The 12,339-nt window shown below is 36.9% G+C and overlaps 1 protein-coding gene across 5 annotated transcripts in view; it reads left to right on the forward strand.

The window, feature by feature from the left end:
• Window positions 1-6,860: 6,860 nt before the first annotated feature.
• Window positions 6,861-12,339, forward strand: part of LOC120347438 (uncharacterized) — a 43,987-nt gene continuing 38,508 nt past the window's right edge. For all 5 annotated transcript variants that reach the window (XM_078117706.1, XM_078117708.1, XM_078117709.1 and 2 more), the window contains exons 1-6: window positions 6,861-7,019; window positions 7,869-7,997; window positions 9,185-9,308; window positions 9,828-9,925; window positions 11,205-11,315; window positions 11,765-11,868. In XM_078117706.1, the coding sequence (XP_077973832.1) occupies window positions 7,002-7,019; window positions 7,869-7,997; window positions 9,185-9,308; window positions 9,828-9,925; window positions 11,205-11,315; window positions 11,765-11,868 (584 nt within the window). In that variant the 5' untranslated portion in view covers window positions 6,861-7,001. The remainder of the gene's footprint in view (window positions 7,020-7,868; window positions 7,998-9,184; window positions 9,309-9,827; window positions 9,926-11,204; window positions 11,316-11,764; window positions 11,869-12,339) is intronic.

The raw sequence follows: 12,339 nt of genomic DNA on the forward strand, positions 1-12,339 counted from the left end.
ATCTGTAGTGCTTTAAAAATTAGTTTTGCTAATCCAGTCTCAATATTAAAGTTACAAATGAGGAGTGTACAATAGGACGGTAGGCTTCGTTGCTCCGCGATTCTATCACTTCGTGATGTCTCAAAGTTCCAGATTCCTCTGTTTTGTCACAATGCTTGTCTGTCAATTCTCTCACAAAACATAGACATGCGCTGAGCGCGTTTATCAAGCGCGTAGGCGAATTTTCTGCCATACCTGGCCATAAAATAGTCTGAAATCTGGTAACAATACTAAGATTAACCCTAGAATATATGATTTTCACTGGGAGTCATATGCGGTCACCAAAAGAGCCATATATGGCTCGCGAGCCATAGGTTCCCGACCCCTGTGCTACACAATAGACAAATGAGAACTGGTCTTGATATTCTTGAAATTCATAATATGATGAAAGACTGATCAAGTGAAAACGTATACGAACATGTTATGAAGAAACAAAATGCAAGTAAAGAATATACTGAAGAGAAACGCAGTGCCAAACAACTTGATTTGAATATTGGTGACTATGTGAGAATTAAAAAACCTGGTCATGTTGCAAAAGGTCAAATGAAGTTCGGAGAACCTGTAAAGATAACTGGTGTACATGGTCCTGCTACATATTCTACAAGTGATGGTCGTAGATAGAATCAATCCAAAATTTCTCCATGTGCTAATCCTAACCCTGTACAAAATGATACTTTACCTGATTCTAATTGTTGAGGATGATTAATAGTTATCTCTTTCATTCTCATCTAGTTATTCTGTTAGGTGACGACATAGAGTCAATTACCCTTTTTTCTGTATAAAAAAAAGCATGGTTTAAAGTGTTGCCACATATTGTGTCTTATGTACATATTTCGATGTAAATGTCACTTCACATTGGCGTTTGCATATTATCTCACCTATTTAGAATTGTGTTAGGTATCACTTTGATGACTCTTATTCCATTGAGATAATAATTTGTTATTGCAGTCTAGTGCCCTATCTTAATTGTCACTTTGCGCATATTGTGGCAACCTGTTATTGCGACAGTCTCTTGGTTCATCAGTGTTTGGTGAAGGAGCGTGATTTTTTATGCTGTAGCTTTAATGTTAACTTATAGGAAAATTAGGATTGTAATTTATGCAGAGATGTGTTAGGATAGGGATTAGTCATTAGGTTTAAACTTCAAACTGTTTTATTGTGCATTTAGTTACATCTGTGTATCTAATCAATTAGGGTTTGGAAGCATTGTAGTCCAAACTATTTTAAATCACTTAACCTCACACGAGTGGCCACAATAGCACTTTATGTTGAGTGGAAAATAAAGCAAGTTCGTTTCGGAACTGTGTCTGGTTTTGTGCATGAGAAATTCAGCGGCTGTCAGGTTCAGTGCGTCCAAACCCGGAAGGCAAGCCCCCCCCATTAGCGACTCATCAGAAGAATTCTTGACACCACAAATACTTGCTGATTGAAGTCAGGGTGTGTACATATATCTGCTTGTCATCCCATTCACTAATGATGCTTTACCTGATTCTAATGATACTGTGATACCTTCTGTTGATAATACTGCTAATGATAATTCTGACACTGTTAATTCTGAATTGACTCGTAGAAGTTCTAGAATACGTGTACCTCCAAAATGGCATAGAGATTATCAAATGGGATTTACGCATGCTTATATTGCTTTTGTACTTTGCTACTGTACATATTTTTTTTCAAAGGGGGAAATTTTATTCACGCTAGTTTTTTCCACGATTTGGTCACGAATCATTTCATCGGGATCACAAAAATTACAATCAGTTATTAACGGGTCTTACTACTTACTGAATACAGCGCGAAACACCGCAAAGAGCGCAAAAGGGCGCGAAACAGAAGGCAACCAGAGGGAAACAGCGCAAAATAGGAGACGCAGTCATTACCACCTCCTGCCACGAAAGAACCGCGGCGCCTCTCGCCATGGTTTTATGGCGCTATTTCCGGTATATTTACAAGGTTATGTACCGGATTATAGGTCATCATGCAAAAATATATCTACCTCTTGGTGAACCTGAATCTGCTACACACACACACGCATACTATTTTCAGGTTGTGCGCCATCTTGGTGCACATACTTGTGGAAGCCCTTTTCACCTAACCCTAAAGCCAACCATATCCCTATGGAAAATGTTCTAAATTATGGTATCCAAAAAGTGTCACCAGCAGGGGCAGACCTGCCATTACAGCATTACTGGCTACATACGTTGGTTTGTCTTTTTAATTTGCTGCCGTGGTACTCCAACTCAAAACAAGGTGCCCCGAACTCAGTGCAAAATTTTTTTCTGCTTCACACTCTTTCCCTCTGTTTTGCGCTCTTTCCCCACTGTTTTGCGCTGTTTCCCTCTGTTTCGCGCCGTATTCAGTAAGTAGTAAGACCGCCTTTTTGGTGCTCCAGAAGTATGTGCAGCAATATGTCGCACAACCTGAATCCTCTACACACACACATACTATTTTCAGGTTGTGCGCCATCTTGGTGCACATACTTCTGGAGGTCCCTTTTGATCTAACCCTAACCCTAAAGCCAACCATATCCATATGGAAAATGTTCTAAATTATGGTACCCAAAATGTGTCACCAGCAGGGGCAGACCCTGCCATTACAGCATTACTGGCTACATACGTTGGTTTTTGTTTTTAATTTGCTGCCGTGGTACTCCAACTCGAAACAAGGTGCCCCGAACTCATTGCAAAAAAATTTTCTGCTTCACACTGTTTCCCTCTGTTTTGCGCTCTTTCGCGCTGTTTCCCCACTGTTTTGCGCCGTTTCCCTCTGTTTTGCGCTCTTTGCGGTGTTTCGCGCTGTATTCAGTAAGTAGTAAGACCGGTTATTAACTCACGTAATGCAGCAAGATATCCATCAATGGATTCACCAGGTAATTGAGAACGTTGTCGGAACCGATATCTCTCAGCAATAACACTTACAGCAGGTAGAAAATATTTTTCAAGCATTTTAACAGCTTTCATGTATACATCATCATTTTCATCGAACACAACTGCATCTTCTGTCAATGTGTAAAATAATCTTTGGCCTTCAGCACATAGGCAGTGTAGTAGTATAGCTTTTTTTTAGCAGCAATTCAGTATGGTCAGTAGCAACCATGTAGTTTTGGAACAACGCAATCCATTGCTTCCATGCAACTGGTGGTTTTCCAGAATTGGCCAAAAACATAGCAGGTGGTGGAAATCCGTGAGAACTCGTTTCTCCGTAAATAGAATATTAAGGTAGCAGAAATTGTAGCAATGCAGAAACAGCAAAACGGTGTGTAGGCTAGCTTTTTGTATCAAGCAGGCAGTGACAATCAGCAAAATGTCCGGAGTATTTACCGTCGCTTTTCACGTAAAGTAAGGTTACATTGCGTATAAAATTAATCCACCGGCATTAGAATTCTTTAAGCATACTCGTCGCCATTATATATTGTGTCGTGAACTCGAAGAATAGACGATGTTTGTAGATATTCAAAATGTATTGCAGAAACACGCAGTCATCGACTGAAGCATCAACAAAAGAAGAAGGGCGAAAGAGGAACCAAGGTCACTCATGCATGAAATAAAGGGTGCCATAATACAGTATACCACAAAGTTACAAAACATTATACTCTCCCGTAAATTAAAGATGGATTAATGCCATATTAGGCATAATATCAATTAGATATAACAACCCGTAAAAATTGGTCCAATACAAATTCAGTTTTACTTGGAAAGAGGAATGATTTGATAGCCGTGGATTTCTAATTTATATTGACGATGAATGTAATTCATCGCAATTTTGCGATCGGTCTAATGGGGTTTGTCTTAAAGATAAATTTATAGTAGCAAGCAACCACACTTTTAATTTCTACAATATCATCGGCCCTATACTGGTCCAAAAAATGTTGTTCATAAAGTATATTGTTGTCTCTTAAAGTTTTAAATAGAACTGATGGTCATAATTCATTAAAGAGTCAAGTCTTTCAAGATCAACGCAAATAGAGAAAATAAATTTGACTTTGCTGAATATGAAATAAAAATATATTCAACAATATTATTATATCATTTTGTGAAATATTTCTTTTGGGGCAGATCAGAGTATTTGGACGAGCATAAAGCATCATCAGGATATATATAATCCATACGTAGGCTATGTGTATAACGTTTAAACTGCCTACTACGTACCACGAACGTGTCATCCACAGTATGTATAGCCAAACATGATTCGAAAATAAGATTTATGTGATTCCCAATAGATTTGACATTTTAATTGGGGGGCACACTTGGGACCCATTTTTTGATGCAATGATAGAATACGAATGTTATTCCTGACTTTTTCTTCAAACAAGACTAGAAAAAAGCCGCCACTGATATCTGATATCAAGGGTCACCAACCTTTTCGAGGCCGAGGGCTACTTTCTGGGTACAGATTAAGCCGCGGGCTACCAATTCTATGTACACTTCTAAAAAGTCGCGGCTGTGTGGCCATCGTTAGTGTGCTAAGCGTTAGGTTCGCAGGTTAGAATCCCATGCGAGAATTGTTATGTGCGAGAGGATTGCTGGATCCCTTGCCGCCGTTGGGATGGCTTCCCTCGCCATCAAGTCCATGCTTACGAAAACCAATAACTAACTAATCCCATACCCGACATGAAATGGTAACCAGACGAGAGGCCTTGGTTCGTCATATGGTTAAGCCGTCTTATCGTCTATCTTCTCCCCCGGGATAAATATGTAAATCCCATCCTATCCTGAGTTTATGTCAAAAATGTTGATTCACAAAGATAGGTTGAACGAAACAATGGTCTCGTAAAATAGAATTGCTGTATAATTTGAATCGAGAGTTTTTTCTGCCCGTACTGCGCTGACCAGTGGATAGTTAGTTAGCGCGGTAGATTGCGTGACAAGCCGTGAAATATCTTTTCGCTTTGCCGTCGCTACAATCGCCCCACAAATGAGACACGCGCAGGCTGTTTTCATGTTGGTAAAAATATATCCACCCCATTCATTCATCGTGAAAATGGTGGGTTATTCATCGTTTTTCTGCCATTTTTCTTTGGAATCAAATTATTGCTGCTCCACAAACCAACGGACAAGAAAAAGCGCGGGTTCGTGGTAAGTGATATCAGTGTGATGTCATAATTGGAAGAGGTTAATTGACCCATCACATGACTGAGGTCAAATAAAAATCAGGTTGATGATTACAATAATTAATATAGTGCCATTCCCGATTCTCATATAAGTGTGATTTATACAAGAATAGCAGGACAAAATTTATTTGATGTAGCTTACTCATAAGCGCCGTTATTGAGCTTAGTTTGGAACAGACCTGCGGGCGACTCATATGGTCTTCACGGGCGACTTGGTGCCCGCGGGCAACGCGTTGGTGACCCCTGTCTTAAATCATCTCTCCACAGACTTATTCCGCTGTCGAAGTTGTCTGAGATATACAAGGCCGGGGAATTTCATCGATCTCGACTGGTTCATTATATGAATGGATTATTGATAGCAATACAGGGATGTCAGATTTTACTAAATCGTCCAAGAATAAAACGAGATAACAATCAGGGACCGCCAACTTATCGATCTAGCGTCGTGCAATCAAAATTCCTGAACACTCCACATTGCAAACAGGACATTGTGACGCACACAATTAGTTTCGATTCCTTCGCTTTGATTCAAAAGCGACACCGCGTGTTCCACCACTAATTAATTAATAACTCCCTAATTATACAACATAATTCATCCGAAATCGATAGGCTTCTGGTCCAAGATATGATGAATATACATGCAGAATTTGGAGCGGATTCAACCTTCGCTTTCGTGAGATATCGCGTGTATCCAACAGACAAATACCTATTAACATACTTACCGATCAAGATCGATAAGTAATGACAACAAATATAACTCAAAGGAAGCCGATGCCAATTTTTTCTCGGCGCGTTATAAATGGCAAGAGGTCTTATGTTGCAAATTCTAATGTTGCCATAATACTAAAATTCGACAAAACAGCATTGGAGACGGGGTATTCATATAAACACGAAAATATATATACACAACATAAACACGGACATTATGGTCCGTGCAACGACTAACATACCGGGTACGTGAACCTGCATGATGTATATTTTCGATACATGAAAAATTTATTAGTTCGATGGCTTGTTTATAGATAAGTTATTCCAGGTCCCAATTAGTATTTCTTATAGTAATTTATATTACATTTTCATATAAAGAATAAAACACTTTTACAACAAATTTTGCGACACGATTGATTCATTTCATATTCAAAAATGTTATCTTATATTTACGTCGACTCAAGCCACTACATACAGAAATGGCGGGAATGGTTTCTTCTCCGCCTTGGAATATTTTTTTAATTTGGAGGTGGCGTTCGTCAGCTCTGTCACGGTATTTCTGATTTTTCACGTTCGGTATTAGAATATATACTCAAAAGCGTTAGAGCGAACCAGTTCAAATGAACACTTAGGATAAAACGAATTCACATAACTTACAGTAACTTCGGTACCTGTACTATACAGGCTACCTTTAGGCTTTATATATACCGGTGCGGCCGAAGTACAGTACCGGCACGGGGTGGCGATTTATTGACAAGTTGACGTCGAGCCAAGGAATAAATCTGCATAACGTTACTTGTAAGGTGTAAAAAATGACAGGCTAACTAATCATTTCACAGCCAGACAGCGGTACCCGAAATACAGAAATACACTGATGAGAAAACGAGAGGCCGTGGTTCGCCATATGATTAGATCGTTTTATCGGCTTTCTTCTTAGTCTACCCAGGATAAATAATAAAAATCAAGTCAATAATGATTCCCATATTGTACTAAAGTTGAGATGTATCCACAGCAGATCTAATGGAATAATACAGAATTAATTGATTTGGAAAAAACATGAAATTTCAAATATATGTAAGTACAGAAGTAGGTGCTCGATATACTTGATTGCTCCAATACCAGCTGCTTGAAAGAGTTTGAAGAGAAAATGGATTCTTGCAATTTGGTAAGAGTATTTACCTATGTTACAGTGTTAAGTTTTAGTTAGCAACATAAAGCTTCATTAAAAGCGTATTATAAGGTTATTATTCTTCACATTCTGATATTTGAATTGAATAGCTTTCTATTTCACTCAAATTTTCATTGGATGACCAGGAATAGTCTCACCAAACTAAACAGTGGGGCTTCGTAAAACCAGTCACTTGCGAATTCTGGCCCCATTTAGGGACTCTTGATTTTTCTTTTTATGGTCCATTTAGGTTTCTGTTTTATTCGACTATTGAATGATCTTGTGCATTCCTATATCGCAATAAAGCAATCTTTTTTCTAATTTATCATGGCTTAATTAATTTTTCAATAGTAAAAAATGGCACAATTCAATACCAAATCAGGCGCTTGTGGAGCTATGTGAAAACTTGTGTAAAAACCTAGACTATGTCTAATGCTGTAATGTTTTCAATTACAATGACAAAAACAATCAGACAATGGGAAATAGATTTTTATGAAGGGCCTGATTTTCTGCTTAGGGTTATCACATTTTACCATTGAGAAATTAATTATACCTTATTAAATTGGCAAGTTCGATTTACTCATACAACATGATACAAGCATATAATATTGTTCCATGCAATATAGAAATGCACAAGATTATTCAAGATAATAATGAAGCCCTAATAAACTACTCAGAAAACCTCCATACTGCCTCAAAAGGTGCCTAAAAATTGCCTGAATTCAAGAGTGCCTGCTGTCTGGTTTTAGGAACTAAACAGTGTATGTGTCTATTCTACATTTGCATGTTTCCCCCTCAAATCATGCTAGAATTTATATTCAAAGTCTTACAATATTTTCTGTTTAGTTGGAGTCGAAGATAACTCATTTTACATCGTATGATGACATCTCCTTTTACCTTGGTTCAAATGTGTCCAACAGTCCACAAAAAATATCAAATAAATTTGTGAAAAACTTCGGTGTTCTGATCGACCAGGTTTTTTTTTTTTCTATTTATGATTGAGCTGAAATGTTTCAAATTTTAGAGTTCATTCTACAGTTATGCTTTGCTCAATTGAACAACATTGTTTATTTACTTTTAAATGCACTGTCTGTACTGTGTCAATACACTAATTTTTTCATTTCATTTTTATTAATTCCACATTTTCGCTATAAACAAGACTTGATAAACAAAGGCTCACTCACAGAAAGAAAAATGTTGCCGTATTGCCCGGCAAATAAGTCGCTTTTCTAGACCCAAATTTTTGGCCTGATTTTGGGGGGGGGGGTCATCTTATTAGGCGAGTATGATAATTTTTTTGGTGTTGCCTTATTATTTAATTTGTACCATAAAATACCAAATATCTTTGGAGATAGCATCCCCACGCCCTCATCATTGCCGTGGTATTTTAGATCGGTAATGTTTTTATATGGTGGAAGCAATTGCGAGTTATGTTAAACACAATTAGATTAAATTGGAAGACAGTTTGAATTCTTGTAGTTGTTATGGATTGAATATTACTCTACAAGAAAAGTCATTATAGGCTCTTTTGATTAACCAATGCATGAATTGAATATTACGCTACAAGAAAAGTTCATTATAGGCTATTTTAATCAATACGCAAACACGGCGACCGCTCAGATGTCTCTGCATGGTAATTTGAGATTCTGATGTTGATGCGATTTTACTACCCGTCTTATTGGCAGGTTATATGCAGAAACCCATTTTTTTCCGGCTTATAAACGGGCATTGTCTTATTTGCCGGGAAATAGGTATTTAGAAGTGATTTGTTCAATTCTGTACAAGGTAGGCTACTTAGATTGTACACTGGTCAAAGTTATGACTAAATCTGTCTGAAAGCAGCTATTTCAAATCAATAACAACACCACTCTAGACGGCCCCAACATTGCATGCCTGCATTTATTGATTTCTTGGTAATCTTCAGATATCGTACTTCATTCATTCATATATGAACCTAGTCTTGAGTGATGATGAATATACTCTCTGATATTTTGTCAAATTCCAGGATGATTGTGAGGGGAACTCTGTAATTTATTCATACTATAGTTCGTCATACTATACCTTAATTATTATATACTCTGGGCGAAGTTTGTGGCTAACTTTCTGTGTTTTAACCAGTGTTACCTTACTATAATGATGATGATATGTTTGTTCAATCTCAGGCAATTCGTGACGAGAGCCTTCAAAATGTTGGGGTCATAGTTCAAGTTTTTAATCACCTATTACAACAAAACCAACCCGATACAATTCAAGTTTTAATTTCATGTGGATTTCATGAACAGTTTGGTGAGTTATTCAACTTTTCTGTCACAAACTTTTTCTTCCCAATTATCGTTGTAAATACACTAAATTAAAATAGTTTTACTAGGGACTACTGGACTACTGGATTATAAATACACTTCATTCCTGAACTTGACATCCGTCACCATCCGCCAATTGATTTAATATCGTTATAGATTTTCTCCCCTTCCTGGGAAATATTGAAATCATAGTGCATTATGACAAACAAATTCACGAATTAGTGCCTCAAGTTTTCAACTTGAATTTTTTTATCGATTGGGTTTCTGTGTGACTAACTACTTATCCTCCTTTTACACTTTTGAACACTGGATGGCTGTATGCATATAGTACAAGGATGCTTCAGCACGATTGATGATAGGTATTCTAAGTGGAATCAAGAGTCTTGCAGCAAGGCTTTTGGATGATTTTTTTCATTCCACGTTTAATAAACAATGCAATTTTCACTTCTTTTTGAATTTAATTGATCTCAACTTATATCTTGTAAAATTTAAATATTTTTTTCAGGTGTTATGCTCGGTTTTGCTTTCTCTCAAGTCAGCTTGAAGAAATCACCAAAACCTGCTGGTGATCAACTTTATCTTACTCTTCTTCGGTTGATTGTGGTGAGTTTGGAACCTCTGTGAGCAATGTTCCCTCCAATTTTTTGTAGTATGTGTGCGCAGAAATTTCGTTGTGTGCGCACTTTTTTTGGAAATGACTAATATTTGTGCAAAAACCAATGAAGAAATTTTGGTGTTCTAACCGGGTAATAAGTGGGCCAACAACAAACTTTCTCAACCTGCCAACCGAGCACATTGTTACATTACATCGAAATATGTCTGTGCGCAGTAAATCTATGCGTGTGCGCAGCCTCTGAAAGCTGTGTGCGCGTGCACACCTTAGAGGGAACACTGTTTGTGAGAATTCTTTACAAAATTGCATATGACCATGCTCACAAAAGCTTATGATATATTTTTTGTCATGTGGTGCAGGGCTACTCAACTATTTTCATTAAAGGGTCGTTTACAAAACTTCAAAATTACTGGGGTGCGCACATTTCAGAAAATTTATTTTATTAAATAAACAAATTAATTATTAAATTAAATACAAGAGCAATGCATGGCTCACAAATATGGACACAGATGTCGCACATTGGTACCAGTACGGCAAACTGTGTAGCCGCATATATGTTAATAGTATCAAAATCATCAAAAACTATAAAACCATGCTTATGCTGCAGACACGGTCCATATTGGATGGTCAAAAGGTTCGGATTCAGACTGTGGCATGTCAGTTGAGTAGCCCTGATATAGTGTTTAAAATTATCTCACGGGATCTCACGGAAGCAAGATTGAATCTGCTCCAGATTTTGCATGTGCATTCATCATAACTCGGACCAGAAGCCTATTCATTTTGGGCGAATTATGTCGTATAATTAGCGAGTTATTAAATAATTAGTGATGGGACATGCAAGATTGAATCTGCTCCAGATTTTGCATGTGCATTCATCATATCTCGGACCAGAAGCCTATTCATTTTGGGCGAATTATGTCGTATAATTAGCGAGTTATTAAATAATTAGTGATGAGACGCAAGGTGTCACTATGGAGTAAGAGCACTGTTTTGAGGGATCCCCTAACTTTCGATCGATAAGTCTTCGGTCTCTGACCGATATTCTATTTTGTATATTTAATAATGTCTGTAGGCCTACTGTAAGATAGCAGTCTGCTGCAGTTACACTTGTTAGAGGTTCATCGCACATTTGTGTCTCAGGCCGGTAAGGTCTTGGACATGTAGTATCCGGTCTCTGTTATAACTTATACTGTTTATTTATTACGAAGATAGCCATTTTTGTGGCAAATAACAAACATATGACAATTCTTACGTTTTTTTTCCGTTCAGGATTATTGTAGAAATATGAATGATCATTTCAACTGGTTTTTTCAAAACTTGTTGCAAAAAATTACTTTCATTATATCGGATTGCACAGTGTATTATGTCATCAGGATGCAGGTATATTTTATATATATATTATATTTAATTTATTAAAGATTGAATATTAAAATTTTTGAAGCAGTCCTTTTTGAAAATGTTTCAAGAAATAGTTGCTCTGGTATCTGATCATACTTTTGATCAAAAATTTATCTAACGTACTTTTTATTTGGAATTCATATATATATCTAATTTTATATTTAAAAATAAATATTTCAGGTTTGGACTTTCCAGGTTAATAAAGCTCTCGGTTTATATTTGAGTTTTTCTTTTATTTGCAAATTAGAGTGAACTATGGTAATTAAGATGTGTTATTATCTTTCATTGCAAATATGAACATATACGGCTTGAATGAACCCCATTTTTTTTTCAACAAACATGCAAGAGCACAGGTCATTTACAACTTTTCTACAACTTCAAAGATGTTTTTCTAAATTGGAAATAATAATTATTTCCTATGTGCTTCTCAGACTGCAGAAAAATTTCTTGAAATATTTTCTGATGAAGACAGAGAGGCTGTTGAGTTTTTACGGGATTCTATCGGACAAAATGTGGAGGTATATGGCCAAATTTGGTGAGTTTGTTATGCTGATTTTACAGTATCATTGGTTTTTACAATGTTTAAATATTGATAATGTTTTCCAATTTGAAGAATTTGAAAAAGATATTCTGAGAATTTTAGTAATAACCCCCAACCTTCAGCATATTGAAATTCAATTACAGGGAGTCCTCGGGTTACGACGTCGCGACTTACGCTGTTTCGAGGTTACGAACGCGCATTCCGTAACGCTGTTTCGATGTTACGAACGCATTGCATAAAAATATAAAAGATAATACTGTACTGTAATATCTGAGCCCTTATTAAACTGGATCATTGTGATCAAGAAAATTAGTGCTTTGGGCTCATTGGTTTTTGTCATTTACGATGCAATTGCTAACTATTACGATTATGAATGAATAATCACTAAGCTTCAGTCACGTGGTACACAGTTTCAGTGATACTGTACGCCATTTTGGTTGTTCCGACTTACACTGAAATTCGGGT

This window comes from Styela clava, chromosome 11, assembly GCF_964204865.1.
Source record: "Styela clava chromosome 11, kaStyClav1.hap1.2, whole genome shotgun sequence".
Classification (NCBI taxonomy): Eukaryota; Metazoa; Chordata; class Ascidiacea; order Stolidobranchia; family Styelidae; genus Styela; species Styela clava.